This window comes from Coregonus clupeaformis, chromosome 2, assembly GCF_020615455.1.
Source record: "Coregonus clupeaformis isolate EN_2021a chromosome 2, ASM2061545v1, whole genome shotgun sequence".
Lineage (NCBI taxonomy): Eukaryota > Metazoa > Chordata > Actinopteri > Salmoniformes > Salmonidae > Coregonus > Coregonus clupeaformis.
This window is the reverse complement of record NC_059193.1, coordinates 8,604,528-8,626,337: the sequence shown is the minus strand read 5'-3', so window position 1 is coordinate 8,626,337 and position 21,810 is coordinate 8,604,528. Positions and strand designations below refer to the sequence as shown.

At 42.7% G+C, this 21,810-nt stretch overlaps 1 protein-coding gene across 3 annotated transcripts in view; it reads right to left on the bottom strand.

Moving 5' to 3' along the window:
- Nucleotides 1-21,810, bottom strand: part of uvssa (UV-stimulated scaffold protein A) — a 27,527-nt gene extending 5,717 nt beyond the window's left edge. Inside the window, exons 1-11 of one of the 3 annotated variants that reach the window (XM_041903519.2) lie at nt 21,563-21,810; nt 21,105-21,230; nt 20,672-21,002; nt 20,448-20,568; nt 19,887-20,270; nt 19,527-19,636; nt 18,265-18,393; nt 6,073-6,178; nt 2,446-2,644; nt 2,116-2,256; nt 1,604-1,787 (exon numbers count right to left, since the gene is read on the bottom strand). In XM_041903519.2, the coding sequence (XP_041759453.1) occupies nt 1,604-1,787; nt 2,116-2,256; nt 2,446-2,644; nt 6,073-6,178; nt 18,265-18,393; nt 19,527-19,636; nt 19,887-20,270; nt 20,448-20,568; nt 20,672-21,002; nt 21,105-21,214 (1,815 nt within the window). In that variant the 5' untranslated portion in view covers nt 21,215-21,230; nt 21,563-21,810. Of the gene's footprint in view, nt 1-1,603; nt 1,788-2,115; nt 2,257-2,445; nt 2,645-6,072; nt 6,179-18,264; nt 18,394-19,526; nt 19,637-19,886; nt 20,271-20,447; nt 20,569-20,671; nt 21,003-21,104; nt 21,231-21,440 lie in introns of all 3 variants that reach the window. The other 2 variants (XM_041903502.2, XM_041903511.2) reach the window with 2 other exon arrangements.

The window sequence follows — 21,810 nt, the reverse complement described above, 5'->3', positions numbered from 1 at the left end:
AAGAGGGCACGACAAAGCCTATTCCCCCTCAGGAGACTGAAAAGATTTGGCATGGGTCCTCAGATCCTCAAAAAATTATACAGCTGCACCATCGAGAGCATCCTGACTGGTTGCATCACCGCCTGGTACTTCTGCTCTTTTTTTCTCAACACTTTTTTGTTGTGGTTTTATTTTACTTTTTTTTATTAAAAATAAATGCACTGTTGGTTAAGGGCTGTAAGTAAGCATTTCACTGTAATGTCTGCACCTGTTGTATTCGGCGCATGTGGCCAATAAAATTTGATTTGAAAAGGAGGGTGGTGCTTGAAATCATTGTTCTTCCTCTGTTAACCATGGTTACCTGCAAGGAAACACGTGCCGTCATCATTGCTTTGCACAAAAAGGGCTTCACAGGCAAGGATATTGCTGCTAGTAAGATTGCACCTAAATCAACCATTTATCGGATCATCAAGAACTTCAAGGAGAGAGGTTCAATTGTTGTGAAGAAGGCGTCAGGGCGCCCAAGAAAGTCCAGCAAGCGCCAGGACCGTCTCCTAAAGTTGATTCAGATGCGGGATCGGGGCACCACCAGTGCAGAGCTTGCTCAGGAATGGCACAAGCAGGTGTGAGTGCATCTGTACGCACAGTGAGACGAAGACTTTTGGAGGATGGCCTGGTGTCAAGAAGGGCAGCAAAGAAGCCACTTCTCTCCAGGAAAAACATCAGGGACAGACTGATATTCTGCAAAAGGTACAGGGATTGGACTGCTGAGGACTGGGGTAAAGTCATTTTCTCTGATGAATCCCCTTTCCGATTGTTTGGGGCATCCGGAAAACACCTTGTCCGGAGAAGACAAGGTGAGTGCTACCATCAGTCCTGTGTCATGTCAACAGTAAAGCATCCTGAGACCATTCATGTGTGGGGTTGCTTCTCAGCCAAGGGAGTGGGCTCACTCACAATTTTGCCTAAGAACACAGCCATGAATAAAGAATGTTACCAACACATCCTCCGAGAGCAACTTCTCCCAACCATCCAAGAACAGTTTGGTGACGACCAATGCCTTTTCCAGCATGATGGAGTACCTTACCATAAGGCAAAAGTGATAACTAAGTTGTTCGGGGAACAAAACATCGAAATTTTGGGTCCATGGCCAGGAAACTCCCCAGACCTTAATCCCATTGAGAACTTGTGGTCGATCCTCAAGAGGCGGGTGGACAAACAAAAACCCACAAATTCTGACAAACTCAAAGCATTGATTATGCAAGAATGGGCTGCCGTCAGTCAGGATGTGGCCCAGAAGTTAATTGACAGCATGCCAGGGCGGATTGCAGAGGTCTTGAAAAAGAAGGGTCAACACTGCAAATATTGACTCTTTGCATAAACTTAATGTAATTGTCAATAAAAGCCTTTGACACTTATGGAATGCTTGTAATTATACTTCAGTATACCATAGTAACATCTGATAAAAATATATCTTCTTTGTGAAGACCAATACTTGTGTCAATCTCAAAGCTTTTGACCACGACTGTATATATATATATATATATATATATATATATACACACACAAAAATAGAAATTACAATGACAGTTGTAATACTTTCACCAAAAACTTAAACGCTCACCTTGACTCGGTCCTGGCGTTCACAGAGGGCTCCGTTGTGCATGGGGGCTTTGCACCTGTGCTTGACGGGCTGGAAGCGACCAGCGAACGTGATGTACCTGGACTTCATCTGGGCAGCCAGTTCCTTATTCTCCACCTCCTCCTCTACCTCGTTGGGAACCCAGAACTGGTGCTGGGAGCTATTCCTGGACACCAGGATAGAGGGAGGGGTGTGAAGAACTGTCCATTTACACTGACCGGCTCTTTATTAATATCAATCTGTAGCAATGTTATAGCTATTAGCTGAGAATTTAGTTGGAAGTATTATGGGAGAGTCTCTTTTCATAACTCATAACACTGTTTATCTCTAATAACAGCTTTACAGTGCCTCTGAACATACAACAGTGCTCTCTAGTGGCCATATCAACGCCAATGAAAACTTGAAAAGTTAAGTTCTGTGCTGTAGTTGAACCATTTCAATGTATTCTCAATAAAACATGCTAGTCATTGACGAAGTTGTGAGTCTGTATGTACTTGATGATTTTGCCTGCAGTGGGTTGCTCCTCTCCCCAGTAGTAGAGGTCCAGACCAAAGGGGATGACTGGAGCTTTGTCCCTCTCCTCACTGGGGTCACTAGCCTGGTCTGTGGGGTCCACATGACCTCCTGCTGCAGAGCTAGAGAGAGATGGAAAACAGCACTTACAAGTGGTTGAGGCTGTGGTTCTTTTCTTTGGTTGTGACAGACATATTTCCAAAGTAGCCGTCCCAAATCCCAATTCATGTGGAACGATACAATGGAGTTGAAATAGAACAGGATAGTGCAATAAACATCAAGAGTTATGAAGTAAAGCAGGGAGGGGTCACCTGGTGCTAGGTGCCTGGGGTAGGAGGCGTTGCTTGAAGAGGCGGAGTGTGGCGGCTGCACAGGTGGGATCCTGCTCCTCGTCCGTGGCTCTCTTCCTGGGTCTGGAGAAGGTGTGAGAGGTTCCTGGTGCAGGACACTTCACTGGAGGCTGGACTGGCTTCTTACTGGCCACAGAGGTAGATGGGGATGGCTCCAAACCTGGAATAACCAGCAGAGTAGTGTGTCCATACATTACATATTACGTCAAGGACTTCCAAATACTTTTTATATGTACGGATTTATCAAACACATTCTACTGCTTTAGTGCTGTGTGCTCACTGCTCAGCTAAAATAGTCTTGTGGGACAGCTATTTATTTCCCTAGCCTCTTGGAAAACATACGACTGTCCTTTTAAACACGCTTTTATTGTCAACATCCACAGCCTCTCCAAGAACAAATTGATCATAAAAACATCTGTGTGGCCCTCCGTTGATTTTCTAAATCCCCATGTGGCCCTGAAGCCTCGAGATGTTGCCCACCCCTGCTGTAGGTGATGCTAAGCCAGTTATGAAGTGAAGGCCAGGGCAGAGTGGAGTGGAGGAGTGGCTCTGCCGCGGTGCGTTAGCCTCCTGGGTGGGCAGGGAGGGGCTCTATGAGGGTCAGACTGAGCTTAAAGCTGGAAGAGAGATCACAGTTCCGCTCTAAGCCGCACCTGCCCCAGCCCCACACTGGGACAACTTAAACTTATTAAAACAAATAAATTAAAAATGTTTAAAAAGCAGTTGTTACCTCACAGAGGACAAAGTGGGAGTTACCTTACAGCTATGTGTGTAAGCATCTAACCGCATCTTCATCTCCACTCCTAGTAACAGACCAGATACATTAGAAAATCCTTTGGAATGAATAAACATTATTAATTACACAAATGGTGAAAGGTGAATAAAAGAGAATGTAATGTTGGTCAGAGGCACGTCTCCTTCCTCCTCAGAGAGCCCATTCTCTGCATGGCGTAAGCCTCTCCCTTTGCATCGTTCCGTGCAAAAACCCCATCTGAGGAATTGTGAAATACTACCAAATCCTTTCTTTTTCTGTTCAAATTGACCAAAATGGTAGCTATTTGTCTGAAGCAATAAAGTTGCAGGTGTTAAAGAGATAAATCAATAATAGCAAATAGAGAGGTCTAGCAGCAGGGAGACATGGCGCTGTGCTGCCAATGGTGGCTATATTGATTTTCCTGAGTTCAGCAGGCCTTGTAATTAAAATGTAAATTTGAGAAAGAGATAACGTCCTGACAGGACTGCTGGGATAAAGGGATAGATAAAAGAGCAGTGGAGAGAATGGATAGAGAAAGAGGAGTGAGAGAGAAAGAGGTGTGAGAGAGAGAGAGAGAGAGGGGTGAGAGAAAGTGTGAGAGAAGGAGGAGTGAGAGAGAAAGGAGTGAGAGAGAAAGAGGAGTGCGAGAGAAAGAGTAGTGAGAGAGAAAGTGAGAGAGAAAGAAGAGTGAGAGAGAAAGAGGAGTGAGAGAAAGTGTGAGAGAGAAAGAGGAGTGAGAGAGTAAGAGGGTCAACGTCACGTTTTGGGGTTGACGTATTTGACAGACTGGTCTGATAAGTTCAAATGAAATTGAGAAAACACAGTGCATATTCACCAAACTATTCTCTGTATTTTACTTTCTTTTTTTTCTTTCTAAAATAGTATTTTATTTTGTATGTTTTTACTGTTGATTACACCAGGGCTGCAAATATTATTTTTGTCCTAAAACTGAATCTTTATTTTGCCTTGTTCCATTGGACTAGTTTCATGTGTACCACATCCCTGAGGTATCTGAGAAAACATCTAAAGCAGCCAGGAGAAACATCTACAATGTGCCGTTAAAGTCCTTAAGCCAAAATCAATGGAGATCCAGTCAAAACACGGGTACTAAATACATCACATTTAGTACCACTAAAAATACTACTTTGCCAGATTCATTCTGGGACCAAATCATAATTATTTACCCACAGCAGGACTGCTTCCAATTCAATGAGGAAATATCCCTTATGTAAGTCACAAAGAAACTTATGAGTGTGTGTGTGAGAGTTCACCTCAGCCTTGCTGTGCTAGGGAGGATGCTCTCTCCCTCCCCACTCCCTGTGGTCTAGCCCCCTACAGAGACTAGGAAGCATGCTCTCTCCCTCCCATCTCCCTGTCTGTCCCTGTGGTCTAGCCCCCTACAGAGACTAGGGAGGATGCTCTCTCCCTCCCATCTCCCTCCCCGCTCCCTGTGGTCTAGCCCCCTACAGAGAGACTGAGACCAGGTGGATGTTGTAAATTACAGCGCTGGGCTAATAGGAGCTCATTAACAGCATTGCATTGTTAATTTTCCTTGGGTTCTACAAATCACTACATAGATCACTCTTCAAAGCAGCCTGCCCGGCCATGCTGGAGACTTTTGTAGGCTGGTTCCTATTCACTTTCAGAACATTAAATAATGCAATCACTGGACAACACACGCGGAGGACGGTTTTAGGGCTAATCAGACAACAAATCTAATTCATGGTCAGTTTCATTTGAAAATGTGATGACGAGGAATTAGGTGGAAAATGTAATGTGAACCTAAAACATGAATTTAAGGCTGAATCTGAGCATATAATGTTTATTGAAACAAGATGTCCAGAAACCATTCACTTTGATCTTCTTTAGCCAGCTGGTATAAAACGGGAAATCTTCAGTTCAAACAACAACAAAGCGGCAAATAGCTGAGTGATGGAGCTGGAGAAATGTAACCCCTCAAATCCATAGACAGAGCTTCGGATGCAAGGACTGACCATCCATGTTGAGGCTATACAGTGTTTGCATTGTTTACAAAAAAAAGACAAGCTTATATTTTGGGTTCTGATGGAATACGACAATTGAACTAAGTTATATTCTTCAAGAATCAATGGGTGTATATCACTAACTTGAAAGTAAAACAAATTGATGTAGCAGTTGCAGATTGCCCCTTTGTCAACTTTTATGACATAAAGTGTCAGTTGGAGACAAGGGTGTTATAATCCACTTGCATTACAGACAACCTCTGACCTTTGTGCATGGCCCGTTTTGTTACAGCCTTGCAACCATATATCAATATTGATACCATTAGTAATCACACAGACTGGGAAAATGATCTTCTGGTTATAGAACTGGAACAAACCGGTTTGCTGTCAGCGATGGAAGACATTTTATAGAACAACGGTCATAAATCATATAAGGGGATTTTGCACAGGTAAATGAGCAATTATGTTACTTACCATTAGCGAGCAGTTTGGATAATTGAGTTCAATGCTGAAGTACTTTTGAACATCTGAAGTTAAAACCAGCCAGGAACGTGCCTCATCTTAGGTCAGACACACTCTGAGGCCTAACCTATGACCTTTACCAACATTGCACACGTTGGGCTTTAAACAATCACTCTACAAACAAACCAGCTTTTAGAGGCATTCTTTGGCACCTTCCTCATGTTTATCTGAACCAGTCCAATCAGTATTTGGTGATGTGTGTGTGCGGTGATATCCTGAGGCGAGGGTGAGAGCTTACTGGGATGTCCCTTTATTATCTTGCTGTTTGTTTGACTGTGACCCTGTTGTGTATGCACCTGCCCCTGGTGCTCTGCAGCTGAGCAAACTCACCGTACTCCTCCCGTAGATGGTCTGGAATGTGTGGTTCAAAACCCTCCTTCTCCGGCACCTCTTCAAAGTCATCATCATCGTCATCACTGCCCTCCGGTGCTTTCATCTAGTGGATGGAAAGAGGGTGTCTTTGTAAGTACAGGGTCAGCTCAACATGCATGCATGGTTGACTGACTATGGAAAGGATCAGTCCAACTACTAAATGGTAATGCATTATCAATGTAGCTAGACAGCCTATAATAAAAGGTCTAACAATCCATGAGAAAGACCATCCTTACTTGCCTAACATAAAACTAGGCCTCTTCCTAGGACCACAATAATCAAACAGCACTGTCCGTATTCTCCATGCCCCTGCATCACTAGAAGTAAACCGAGACTCTCCTCTCTCCCGGTCTTCCTCAAGTCCCCTGTCCCCTGTCCCCACCCCCTCTCCTCCCTTCTGTCTCTGTGTTTGTTTGCAGACAGGTTACAAAGGAATTAGGACCTCATCAGCAGTTCCCTGGCTGCTGATTATCACTCAAATGGTATCCCCCACGGCCCTCAGGGTATTCACAAGATTTACAGCGCCCCGAACGGCCAACTCGGCAGTAACGTGGGACGTCTTCACATTTTAATTCAAAGCCTTAATGGAATTTCCACTTGACCACATCCAATTTTTTTCTTCTTCCTTTTGACGTGGTGGTTTATTTGACCACTGTCCCATCTAATTGTCACTGCGTATAACAGCGCTTGTTTAGTTAATTTTGTCATTGAGGTTAAGGAAGACAGAGAGGGAGATTTACCTAGTGTTTCTAAAGGAGGAAACTTAATTATTTTTCACAAGTAACTGTAATTGATACAATATGATTGACAAAGGTAGTGTTTTGCAAACAGACACTTAAAAGTCTACATATGATCTTAAAAGACAACATGTATTAGTTGTAAAGGTATTTAAAGGCTGTTGTTAACCTTTAGATACACCTGCTCAACTACCTCCCTTCCCCAGTTTGCACATAAGCACCTCAAACCAAATTCTCTATTGTTGAGCATCCTTTTGTCTGTTCTGGCCAATCCACTCACCTAATACCCAAACATGCTAATCTTAGCCTATCCTTTATTCCTGAAAGAAGAGGAAATAAAACTGTTGGAAGCAATAGGCTGTCCAACAGATGGAGTGATAAGTGTACTGTGGCCCTGATTCACAGCTGTGGGAGAGGTGTCTGTGTGTGGAGCTGATAAGAAACCTGAGACAGGCTAGTCAGAGAAAGTCCGGGTCACCAAGCAATATGGAGGGCTCTCACCTCTGAGCCAGCAAGCTGTATTTCTTCAACACAATCGCTTTTGGGAGATCTACTCACCAAGAGCTGAGAGGACTAGGTGGTAACCACCAGCCTAGGTATCAGGCTTCCAGCCATAATCTGTCTGATTACTCAGGCAGTGCACTTGGCTATTTATTACGTCCTACTTCTCAGACAACACGGCACGAGTTGGATGAAACTAACGCAGGTATAGATGGGTGGCCACCGTGTCCATGGCCCCTGTCTGTCTGTCTGTCTGTCTGAAGATGCTGCTGAGAACAAAGAAGGTGGTGTGCCTGGTTCAGGACAGGAGGGGAGGTGTGATGGTCTCCTCCTCTCCTCTGCCTGGAGCCTCTACCTGCACATGCTCATCTATCACCCAGCCTGTAGGTTTTGTTATCACTCTAACACTAATCAAAAGAGAAAACTGTCACCGGCGCTGACCTGTGGAACCTCCCAATTACGCTCTTCAGGAATGACAGGGGCACTTAACTCCCCAGGAGAGTAAATGACCAACATCAATCCTGGTGGAATAACAATGAGCTGCCTTGGCCGCAAATTATTTTTTGGGTATAGAATCCGAGCAGGGGAATTTATGAAAAGCAACCCAAGGCTTTTTTTCTCTCCTCTTCCTCCCCTCTCTAAGGGAGGCTGTTCTGTCCTGCTCTGCCTGGGGGATGAAGCGAAGCCCGCATCGGCGCTAAACACAATTTATGCCTTTTAATTTACTCAAAAGGGTAGTTAACCATTCCCTGCGCTACATAACAGAATGCCATTTAAATATAGGGGTCATTTTCATAAAACATTATCCATAACGCTCATGTCCTTGCTTGGTCTAGGGCACGCCACGTATGAGCTACTGTTTCCACGCACGCCGTTCCATTTATTCAGCTTAATTGCTTTCATGATTACCTTTATGTCAGGTAGTACAGGTAGATCAAAGCTTGCTTTTTATTTCTCTTATTCCCCCTTATTTTATTTTTCATCACCGCCTGTGAGCGGTGTTGACTATGGAAGATTAGGGTCTAAACTGTCTTTGGATGAGGTCTAAATTACTCCCAGTCATCGCTTTCAGCAGGGAGATGAGCCGCAGTAACGCACACGCTGCTCAGAGAGGAGCCACAGTAATGTACATGCTGCTCAGAGAGGAGCCACAGTAATGTACATGCTGCTCAGAGAGGAGCCACAGTAATGTACATGCTGACCAGAGAGGAGCCACAGTAATGTACATGCTGCTCAGAGAGGAGCCACAGTAATGTACATGCTGCTCAGAGAGGAGCCACAGTAATGTACATGCTGCTCAGAGAGGAGCCACAGTAATGTACATGCTGCTCAGAGAGGAGCCACAGTAATGTACATGCTGCTCAGAGAGGAGCCACAGTAATGTACATGCTGCTCAGAGAGGAGACACAGTAATGTACATGCTGCTCAGAGAGGAGACACAGTAATGTACATGCTGACCAGAGAGGAGACACAGTAATGTACATGCTGACCAGAGGAGCCACAGTAATGTACATGCTGCTCAGAGAGGAGACACAGTAATGTACATGCTGCTCAGAGAGGAGACACAGTAATGTACATGCTGCTCATAGAAGCCGGCTAGATGGTGGTAAATAAGTGGCTCATCCTTTGCCCTGCACTTAATACAACAGACACCTGCACTTATGAGACACGAAGACCAATTTAATTGTCCCATAATATTACATCAATATCAGATTAAATTCTAACTAACTCATAATTATGGCTATCCGAGAGAGAGAGAGAGAGAGAGAGAGAGAGAGAGAGAGAGCGGAGAGAGAGAGAGAGAGAGAGAGAGAGAGAGAGATATCCAGGACAGCAACACAATTAGACCCAACCAAATCATGAGAAAACAAAAAGATAATTACTTAACACATTGGAAAGAATTTACAAAAAAACAGAGCAAACTAGAACGCTATTTCGCCCTAAACAGAGTACAAAGTGGCAGAATACCTGACCACTGTGACTGACCCAAAATTAAGGAAATCTTTGACTATGTACATACAGACTCCGTGAGCATAGCCTTGCTATTGAGAAAGGCCGCCTAAGGCAGACCTAGCTCTCAACAGAAGACAGGCTATGTGCACACTGCCCACAAATTGAGGTGGAAACTGAGCTGCACTTCCTAACCTCCTGCTAAATGTATGACCATATTAGAGACACATATTTCCCTCAGATTACACAGACCCACAAAGAATTAGAAAACAAATCAAATTTGGATAAACTCCCATATCTATTGGGTGAAATACCACAGTGTGCCATCACAGCCGCAAGATTTGTGACCTGTTGCCACAAGCAAAGGGCAACCAGTGAAGAACAAACACCATTATAAATACAACCTATATTTATGTTTATTTATTTTCACTTTTGTACTTTAACTATTTGCACATCATTAGAACACTGCATATAGACATAATTACATTTGAAATGTCTTTATTCTTTTGGAACTTTTGTGAGTGTAATGTTTACTTACATTTTTTTATTGTTTATTTCTATTTTGTTTACTATCTACTTCACTTGCTTTGGCAATGTAAACATATGTTTCCCATGCCAATAAAGCCCTTAAATTGAAATTGAATTGAGAAAGAGAGTGAAAGAGAGAGAGAGAAAGAAAGCAGAAGAGCAGTATGGTTTTGATACTTGAAGAAAGGAAAGATATTTTCCTCTATTTCATAGAATATAATAACGGTTTCTAATATAATAATGGTTTTGGTAACACTTTAGTTTGTGTTGCGATGTGGATTGCACTTCCTCTCCCTTTCCCTGAGTTTGGGGGTGGATTCCATTAAGTTAAAATAGAGTTGTTAAAGTGATCATTTCTATGGCAAACATTAGGTTGGGGGATTTGGCTCTCATACCTTACCATTGTGGTAACAATTTACTTGACACCCAGTGTCACGACACGTTATGACGTGGTCATAACCATGTCGTAATATGTCATAACAGCTGACATAACTTGTCATAATCTGTTATAATATGGTCATAACACTGTCATGACATATTTAAACCTGCTGTGACTTATTGCGTTATTTTATGGCTGGCTATGACACCTACATAAGAGTGTAAAAACCCACAAAACCTACCACACAAGGCAAAACATTCCATTACATCATAGCCTACCTGTCAACAGTATGTTTATGTTATATAACATTTTCTGAAATTGACCATATTAAATTAACATTGTCATTGTGCACACATTGATGTCAGACATGCACCTACCCAATGCTCTGTTGCTGATGACTGGGATGAATGCAGGAGCAGATTTCAGGAGCAAGACAAGACACCCTCTTTTTGACTGATGACTGATATAAGGGCCTGTACGTGATAGGCCTATCTGGCTTATATGATTATGATGGTCATAATGCTTCTTGACAGTGTCATAAAGTGTATTTTCTTAGTCCAAGTAAAGTGACACCGGATGGTCATAATGCTTCTTGACAGTGTCATAAAGTGTATTTTCTTAGTCCAAGTAAAGTGACACCGGATGGTCATAATGCTTCTTGACAGTGTCATAAAGTGTATTTTCTTAGTCCAAGTAAAGTGACACCGGATGGTCATAATGCTTCTTGACAGTGTCATAAAGTGTATTTTCTTAGTCCAAGTAAAGTGACACCGGATGGTCATAATGCTTCTTGACAGTGTCATAAAGTGTATTTTCTTAGTCCAAGTAAAGTGACACCGGATGGTCATAATGCTTCTTGACAGTGTCATAAAGTGTATTTTCTTAGTCCAAGTAAAGTGACACCGGATGGTCATAATGCTTCTTGACAGTGTCATAAAGTGTATTTTCTTAGTCCAAGTAAAGTGACACCGGATGGTCATAATGCTTCTTGACAGTGTCATAAAGTGTATTTTCTTAGTCCAAGTAAAGTGACACCGGATGGTCATAATGCTTCTTGACAGTGTCATAAAGTGTATTTTCTTAGTCCAAGTAAAGTGACACCGGATGGTCATAATGCTTCTTGACAGTGTCATAAAGTGTATTTTCTTAGTCCAAGTAAAGTGACACAGGATGGTCATAATGCTTCTTGACAGTGTCATAAAGTGTATTTTCTTAGTCCAAGTAAAGTGACACCGGATGGTCATAATGCTTCTTGACAGTGTCATAAAGTGTATTTTCTTAGTCCAAGTTAAGTGACACCGGATGGTCATAATGCTTCATGACAGTGTCATAAAGTGTATTTTCTTAGTCCAAGTAAAGTGACACAGGATGGTCATAATGCTTCATGACAGTGTCATAAAGTGTATTTTCTTAGTCCAAGTAAAGTGACACAGGATGGTCATAATGCTTCATTACAGTGTCATAAAGTGTATTTTCTGTAAGTGATTTAAAATATGATGAAAAAAACATGACTGTAAATAATTCATTACAACAACAAAGGATTTAAGAAACATACTTTCAAACGAAAATAAACTTATTGACAGGGAAAAAACTCATTTGAATAAATGTGGGTTTGACACTCTTATGTAGGTGTCATAACCAGCCATAAAATAACGCAATATATGTCACAACAGGTGTAAATATATGAGTCATGACAGTTTTAATACCATATTATGACAGGTTATGTCAGCTGTTATGACATGGTTATGACCGTGTTATAACGTGTCATGACACTGGGTGTCAAGTAAATTGTTACCACAATGGTAAGGTATGAGATGGCCAAATCCCCCAACCTAATGTTTGCCATAGAAATGATCGCTTTAACAACTCTATTCTAACTTAACGGATTCCACCCCCAAACTTAGGGAGAGGAAGTGCAATCCACATCGCAACACAAACGTTCTACATTACTCCAGGCCCAGGTACAGTCTTTCATTCCCAGTTGCTAGCAATTGTGGAAAAGGAGATTGCTATTTTGTTTATACCAGTTGTCTTCTTTAATCCAAAGCAGTTATTTCTCCATTGATAGATTAAAACCCCATGGAAAAATATTACCAGCCCACTAGAAATTCCTGGTCGACAGACATTCTTTTAGTTTTAATTCTGCAGTGATAAAATCAGGACTGCAATCTTGAGATGGCAGCGCTGTAACTCTTATACAGGGGTGTGTATGGGGAGGAGAGGATATTTTATATAGAAACATTTCGCTGACACAAGCCTATCTAAAACATGGCCTTTATCCCCTATCCCCTCCTTTGCATTTAAACAGACCTTTTTCCTATCCTGTACAATGTATAAAGAAAATCACATTTTCTCCCTCTTATAAAATACTCCAGGAAAGTTCCCCAAAATAAAAATTGTTATTTTAAGTTAACTATACGGATATATTCCCCTGAACGGTCTACATAGCAAAAACAGCAGCTTTAGGCTACTACTGCAGTGCTATTTGTTACTTCTTTATTCCTTTGTATATCAGAGACAATAATTGTATGTCATTCAATCAGGAAAATGTGGGGGTTTTTTCATTCAGAAAGATATCAAATTATACACCTTTACCTAATTAGGCAAATTAAAATTCCGCAAAGGTGTCCATGATACATTTTATAGACAGAAGCAGGCGCATTAAATAAGAATATTATCCATTCTTTCCCAGCGCTACTTGGCTTTGAAACATCCAGGATGAACTCTATGGATTGGCCATGTCCAAACCTCTGTCCCTTCCCTCCGTGAAAGGTGTAGGTGAGGTTCTGGTTAAATATTCACCATTTACTGGGAAAAAACACCCTTCAGAGGGCTAAAGTGCTCTCTGTGCCCTACAATATATTTTCTATGGTCTAATTAACTGCGTAAGCAATCTCAATTATTTTGTGCCTTGGGAAGCGCCCGCTCCAGCGTACTCCTTAAGTAAGTCTGTTATCCTTTAAAAAATATATATCTTAGGAGGCAACGTCAGACAACTCAACTCAACTTAATTTGTCTTTTGGCAAGTTTGATGGCTATGCATTTAAAAACCCATTCAATCTTATAAACCAAAAATGTTATGTACTCAGCTGTGATGGTCCTTTGTGCATCTGCTATTTATATGCTAATATCCACTCTCACTGGAAGGTAATTATTACAGCAAACCAATAACTCAGGTGTATGGGCGGCTGGGCCAAGGGAACGGCCGGTCAGGGGAATGGAATTAAGCGCTGCGAGTCGGTCGGTCGAAGGAGGAGGAGGAGGACTCAAGACTGGAGGTGAAAAACCCTTTAAGTTGTCCTCCATTCTCTCTGCAGACAATATAATGCCCCTCACTGCCAGGCTGGCCCTTCTGGCTGTAAGACAGCATTCAGTCTCAGAAACACACAGACAGACAGACAGACCATTTCTTCAGCATAGAGCAGTATATTACATTATACATTACTGTGGAGGGAGAATGTGTTCTGTGAAGATTGTGAAGGCTTTAATGCAAGAATCATTTAAATGCATTTACTTTCTTTACATAAGAAAATGTAGCCTAACGCAAAATGTGCTTTGGTCTTGGAAAGCATTTCCAGTCACATAGTGATTGATGTTAATGAGTATTTCCACCATGCATATATAGCCTAGCTACTATTCGATTGGTTCTGTGGTCAAGAGCCATGTCCAAATACCTTGTGGTACTTTCTAGCTGCAGCGTTTAATAAAAAAGAGTCTCTGTCAAAAAGTAATGAAGTGAGAAAAGGCCCATTGGGTAAATAAGATTCAATGGGAGGGAGAGGATCTGACATGAAGACAAACAGAAGGGAGACTGAGGGATGCTTTGGGGACGTGGAGATAGGTACCAGCCAATTGTAATGGTCCATATCCCAGAACTACTACCCCACTGGGTGTCTGGGGGATACACTAATGAGGGCCCCTCAGGGGCCTCCCCCGGGACCCCATCCTGGAGAGGACAGCCAGGTCACCTGACAGATGAAGTTATATATGTCTCCATCCTCCAAACGACACTGTCAGCTTCCCCAATGTCTTTATCCTGAACGGCTGGAAGAGGCAGAGTGGGCCAACCAGCGGCGTGACACGGGCGCAATCATAGGATGATGAGACTATTACTTAGCCCATCTGATGAATATATTTGAACTATGTCTAGATAAATGCATGCTGAAAGTGGTTCACATTAAATTGGCCCAGTCTCTGAACATCATAAAGATAATGACATTCGGGGATGTAACAACAGTTATCCTGCTTACTGATCTCAAATGAGTGATCATGTGCTTGACTGAACCCTGTACAGATCAATGGTCAGTGTGGATCAGGAGTGCAGAGGGTGAAGATAGACTAGGCCTGCCAAGCCTCTCCGTTAGCTCCCAGACAGAGTGTAGAGTGGTCCTAACATTAATACCAGTCAGTCTGTAGATATTGTACACACGGCCTGATCAGGTGAGGATGAAGAACAGAACAGGCAGGGGGAAAAGACTCTCTCTGTTTATCTCCAGTTTCCCAATGTGAAAAACAGAAAGACATCAATTACTGCTCTTCCTCCTCGTCCTGATAAGATGCCTTATCTGGGTAAACAACGCAATATTCCTCCCATGCTGCATGTTCAATGTGTGTGTGTGTGTGGTGGTGGTGGGGGGGGGGGTGAAAAGGTGCCTGCTTTACAAATACTCCCTTCTTTACCATAAACCTCAGTGACAAATAATTAAAGGTGCTTAAATGAGATCCAGCCAGCTGCAGAGTGCTGCTGTCAGACACATCCACCTCTTCCATTTATGAAATGGGTGCCACTGCCAGCAAACAGAGAGAGGGAGCTCGGCAGGGAGAGAGAGGAGGGGTACTGCTGGAGGAAGAGGGATACTGCAGTACAGCAGGCACTCAGTCTGGATGTGGGTTAAGGTTTGGCCCTATCATTTACAATAGGACTAGGAGGGAAAAGTGGGTCCTACATGGAGCATGGATCCCTCAATCAAATATCAAATTGATGTCAAAGGTACATTTTAATTAAAGCAGTTTTCATGGATACGTTTAAAACAAGCATACTTTGCTTTCTGTTGTGCTCACTGAAGCCCCATAGAGAATTAACGCAACATAGAATTAAAACGTAACATCAATTATCCAAATCCATGATTGGATCTCATACAGTGGCTTGCGAAAGTATTCACCCCCCTTGGCATTTTTCCTATTTTGTTGCCTTACAACCTGGAATTAAAATGGATTTTTGTGGGTTTGCATCATTTGATTTACACAACATGCCTACCACTTTGAAGATGCAAAATATGTTTTATTGTGAAACAAACAAGAAATAACACAAAAAACAGAAAACTTGAGCGTGCATAACTATTCACCCCCCCAAAGTCAATACTTTGTAGAGCCACCTTTTGCAGCAATTACAGCTGCAAGTCTCTTGGGGTATGTCTCTGTAAGCTTGGCACATCTAGCCACTGGGATTTTTTCCCACTCTTCAAGGCAAAACTGCTCCCGCTCCTTCAAGTTGGATGGGTTCTGCTGGTGTACAGCAATCTTTAAGTCATACCACAGATTCTCAATTGGATTGAGGTCTGGACATTTAAATGTTTCCCCTTAAACCACTTGAGTGTTGCTTTAGCAGTATGCTTAGGGTCGTCGTCTTGCTGGAAGGTGAACCTCCGTCCCAGTCTCAAATCTCTGGAAGACAAACAGGTTTCCCTCAAGAATTTCCCTGTATTTAGTGCCATCCATCATTCCTTAAATTCTGACCAGTTTCCCAGTCCCTGCCAATGAAAAACATCCCCACAGCATGATGCTGCCACCACCATGCTTCACTGTGGGGATGGTGTTCTCGGGGTGATGAGAGGGGTTGGGTTTGTGCCAGACATAGCGTTTTCCTTGATGGCCAAAAAGCTCAATTTTAATCTCATCTGACCAGAGTACCTTCTTCCATATGTTTGGGGAGTCTCCCACATGCCTTTTGTCGAACACCAAATGGGTTTGCTTATTTTTTTCTTTAAGCAATGGCTTTTTTCTGGCCACTCTTCCGTAAAGCCCAGCTCTGTGGAGTGTACGGCTTAAAGTGGTCCTATGGACAGATACTCCAATCTCCGCTGTGGAGCTTTGCAGCTCCTTCAGGGTTATCTTTGGTCTCTTTGTTGCCACTCTGATTAATGCCCTCCTTGCCTGGGCTGTGAGTTTTGGTGGGCGGCCCTCTCTTGGCAGGTTTGTTGTGGTGCCATATTCTTTCCATTTTTTAATAATGGATTTAATGGTGCTCCGTGGGATGTTCAAAGTTTCAGATATTTTTTTATAACCCAACCCTGATCTGTACTTCTCCACAACTTTGTCCCTGACCTGTTTGGAGAGCTCCTTGGTCTTCATGGTGCCGCTTGCTTAGTGGTGTTGCAGACTCTGGGGCCTTTCAGAACAGGTGTATATATACTGAGATCATGTGACAGATCATGTGACACTTAGATTGCACACAGGTGGACTTTATTTAACTAATTATGTGACTTCTGAAGGTAATTGGTTGCACCAGATCTTATTTAGGGGCTTCATAGCAAAGGGGGTGAATACATATGCACGCACCACTTTTTCGTTATCTATTGTTTTGAATTTTTTTCATTTCACTTCACCAATTTGGACTATTTTGTGTATGTCCATTACATGAAATCCAAATAAAAATCAATTTAAATTACAGGTTGTAATGCAACAAAATAGGAAAAACGCCAAGGGGGATGAATCATTTTGCAAGGCACTGTAAATGTATCTGCGAATGTTATGCAACTGAGAGGAGGCAGAATGTAGTGTAGGCCTGCAAGCTGAAGCCATACAAATATACTAACTACAAGCTATTAAGGGTTGAGTTGTTTTGGTAATTACTTTGTTCCTTGACTTCACGTCTATGTTTTTATGTCAATGGAGTGAGAAGCAGCTAAACTACCATCTTTACCTTTTTGGATTTCTCAATTTTACTCCCAATCAGCACGGGTTTATTGAGTCGAAAAAGCAATCACATCCTTGTCAGAGCCCCGATAAAGCGAATACAGTAATGGAATGCTTTTAAGGGTAAAAAGGAAAAACTAATTATGATAAAGGACTTAAGTTCTTGCTTTATCACACGGTATTGAAAATGTTGGCTGACAGTGATAAACCTTTACAGGTAGCATTACGACGCTCTGTCACTACCACTTCCCAGCGTTCCCTCAAACGCAGCGCTCTCTCGCTCTCCCTGCCCAGTTAAAAAGGGATATCAGGTGTCATAATGATGAGTCTCATAACTGCTATATATGCGTAGTATTCCAGAGAGGGAGAGAAGTGGTTCTGTCTATTAATACCTAAAGCATGCCTCTCCATCCTCTCTCGCTGTGCTAATCTCAGCCTGATGCGTTACATTTCAACACCACTATCATACCTCGCACAAATGTCCAACTATTACATTTTTCATTACAACTACTGTGGTTCTTCCACTTCCAGGCCCTGAAACAATTTAAAATAAAATACATTACAGAAGTGCTGAACATTTTTGCCTTGAGGTGTTAATGGTATTGAGGCCAAGGCTCACTTTGTTCAATGAGAAAATCTGTAACAACAACAACATGTGGGATTTCACCGTTTTCAGAGAAGATCTGAACATAAATATGTAAAAGTGAAGAGGATAAAGATGTCTGTATTAAAAACACAGCAATTGATGCATACTGCATTAGTGCAATATATTTAAAAAATGATTTTACCTATGGATTATACAGACCACACTCAGATATCCTCACACTGATGTTTTCTAAATGATCAGCTCACTGAATACGTCCAACACAGTACCGTAATGATAGTTGTCAACCCCTCTACTCATTATTATATGGCAAGTGGCAAACCTCTTCCTCTCCGTGGGTAATATGTTGTGAAATAGTGCCCTCTGCTGGTAAAGATATATACTTGCAACCAGGCTGAGAAGTCACATCAACCACTGGACAGTAAAAAGGACGAATGCAAGCAAAGAAAAATAGGACGGGGATCTGGATGTCTTGCAAATTATTATGTTTGTCGACACCTGCCCTTCTTGCTAAATAATGTTTTAATTGTACTCACCACTCTGCGATTCCTGGCCTTGTAGTCAATGTGCAGGTCTCCATGGTTCTGCAGAGCTCTATCCAGCGACGACTTCAAGTCTATGGCACGTCTGAGGAGCGGTTCTGGCACACCTGCCTTGGTGAAAACCTTAGGAGAAAGTAACCAACATTATCATCAAGCAGACCTGGAGCATGTAGACAGGTCCTAAAGGACCATTATTTTGGTTTATCCATGTTTGATGATTGAGAACATCTTGACTGGCTGCATCACTGCTTGGTACGGCAACTTCAAGGCTAATGCAAGGCACTACAGAGGGCAGTGAGAACAGCCCAGTACATCACAGAGGCAGAGCTCCCTGCCATCCAGGACCTCTATATCGGGCAGTGTCAGAAGAAGGGCCAAAAAGTTCTCAAAGACTCCAGCCACCCAAGCCATAGACTGTTCTCTCTGCTACCGCACAGCAAGCGGTACCAGTGCACCAAGTCTGGAACCAACAGGACCCACACATACTTACACTGACACCCCAACACATACACACACACTAGTCTCTACCCACACACTCAAACATACTTACACCCCAACACACACACTACATATGCCCACACACACATAACATGCACACACATGCATACTGATGCCACACACACACATTCACCATATAGGCTGATGTTACTGTATATTATCTATCCTGTTGCCTAGTCAATTTATCCCTACCTATATGTACATAGCTACCTCAATTACCTCGTACCCCTGCACATCGACTAGGTACTGGTACTCCCTGTATATAGCCATGTTATTACCTGGTACTTCCTGTATATAGCCATGTTATTACCTGGTACTCCCTGTATATAGCCATGTTACTACCCTGTACTCCCTGTATATAGCCATGTTATTACCCAGTATTCCCTGTATATAGCAATGTTATTACCTGGTACTTCCTGTATATAGCCATTTTATGACCTGGTACCAATGTGCCGGAGGAAACACTGTCCAACTGGCGACCGTGTCAGCGCACATGCGCCCGGCCCGCCACAGGAGTCGCTAGAGAACGATGGGACAAGGACATCCCGGCCGGCCAAACCCTCCCCTAACCCTCCCGCTCGCGGCTGGCTGCGACACAGCCCGGGATCAAACCCGGGTCTGTAGTGACGCCTCAAGAACTGCGAACAACTCTGCATTGTTGGAAAAGGATTCGTAAGTAAGCATTTCACTGTTAGTCTACACTAACAGTGACATCAGTTGAATTTGAATGGTTCTACTGGATCCTAATGAAGCCCTACCTGAACCCAGGACTGGACGACAGGCAGGTGTTTAGTGCTGAGCAGTTTGTGCAGTTCCTTCATGGTGTTCACCACTGCTTCATTCTCCTCTGTCTCCTTTAACTTTAAATCTGTGGGGATTGAGGGAAACTACTGAAAGGTGACAGTCCTTCCCTGTCTGGCACATTTTTAAAAACAGCACGTCTTATTCAGTGTGGTCTTTTGGAAATGTTGATTAGAACTCTTTCGAGAATTAGGTTAAACGTTATGTGGGTTCCTATAGGTGTAACTGTCCTGTGTGAATGACTACCCACCTGTGGAGAGGTTAAAGGTTATGTGTGTTCCTATAGGTGTAATTGTCCTGTGTGAGTGACTACCCACCTGTGGACAGGTTCAGGTCCAGGCTGTATTTGTGAGATATGAGTCCTGTGTTGCGTATGAATGCATCTTCATCCAGAACCTCTTCCATATCACTCTCTTCTTCACTAGAATTCTCTTCCTCCTTCTCGTCATTGGTTTTCGTTGCTGTACTTGTCTCTGGATTATTGGTTTCCCTCTCGACCTCCAGGTCTTTACTACAACAGGGCTGTTGGTCTAGGTCACTGGAGGTGCTAGCCTTCTCATTAGGTACAGAAGAGACAGAAGCGGTTGAATTATTGGCTGGAGTTGTGGTATCTAGGTCACTGAGGTCAAACTCTGCAGGCAGAAGCAACTTCATGCAGTTGTTTATCTCTGTTAGGCACTCTTCAATCTCTTCTGAGGCATCTGAGAAGAAGCAACAACACATAGAAAAGTTATACATTAGCTACACTCATTGCATGAAAAGCCTGAACCCCCAGTGTATGTAAGAAGTGATACAATATTTAAAAAATATATATTATCAATATAATTATTATATTGATAATAAATAAAAACAATAGTAATAATATATAAGGTGTGCACCTTCCATTTCCTTGGTGGCCTTTTCAACTTTGTCTTTATAAATCCTCTCCAGTCGTTTCTGTCTCTCCTCCTCTCGTTTCCTTTCAGCTAGTGTTCTGGCCTGAACATCATGAAAATCCACCTGAAAGGAACACAAACAAACAAGATTATTGCACAACAGCACTTCATTTACTTATTTTACTGTGACCTTTGAAATGATCTAATAGGGTAATCATCCTTCTTACCTTTTTAACCTGCTTGAGAAAGTGGTAGCCCAAGGCCAGTTTCTTATAGGCCTCTCCGTAAGTGGCCTGCCATTCCTGCACGGTTTTGATGGCAACGGTCTTCAGCTTTCGGGCCACCTCTTTGGGTGGTGGCAGAGGCTCATCTGAGTCCGTCTCCACTGTCAGGTCCAGAAACTCCTGGAAGTTGTCCACCAGCAGGACCCTGAAGTGGTGTGAGCGGGTGAAGAGCTCACTGACCATCTGGAAGGCTGACAGGCGAATCTCGGCATGCTCCTTGGCCAGCTGCGTCATGACCAGGTGGTAGAAGTGCTCAATGTAGTCGTTGGAAACTCTGTCAGAGGAGAAGTTGTGTTTGACAGAATTAAATTGTACTCATTTGTATGTAAAGCTGAAGCCGGAATAAGTAAATTAGCTATAGGAAAAAACGTCATACTTGCATATCTTTTTCACTTCCTTCAGTTTATTTGGATTTAGTTGTGGTTCCCCAGATGTGGTCAACTCTTCCACGAGCTCTGACAACTTGTCTCGTTGTGCGTGGTCCATCCTTTTACCTGAAGCGCTGGGAGAGAAACCACGAATAGTAACGGTAGTAGGCAAGTTAGCACAAATGTCAAAACAAACCAGAAGCAATGTAGCTAACAGTGACACCCCTGAGTATACTTGAATTAAAGTGGTAGCTAATGACATTTAAAGAGGCTAGATAAAAAACGAGCTATATGCTAGCTAGCAAATATGTAAACAAAGACCACTTCACGAGCGAGACACATACTAACTCCAGTACAGTACGTCCACATAGATTTCCTTTCCAAATATTTTATGAAGAATGCACGAAAATTGTATTTAATCATAATTCATAATTGTGAGCTTATGAAAGACATTGCTGGCTCCTACAGTGTCCGGTCTTCTAGCTAGCTAGCTCCTCCTGAGTGCCTGTCATGCTGAGCATGCGTCGCCCGGCCTTATCCAATCAGCTTCTTCAAACAAAACACAGTGACTTCCGGTCAGGAATTTCTACGCGTTCAGCAGGGCACAATATCCTGAGAGGATCCCTGTGAATAGTAGATCTGTTCCAGCACAGCGGGATAGACCATGATAGATATATGCTTCAGGTTGTCTTCTTGGCGTTCATAGCAATGGTT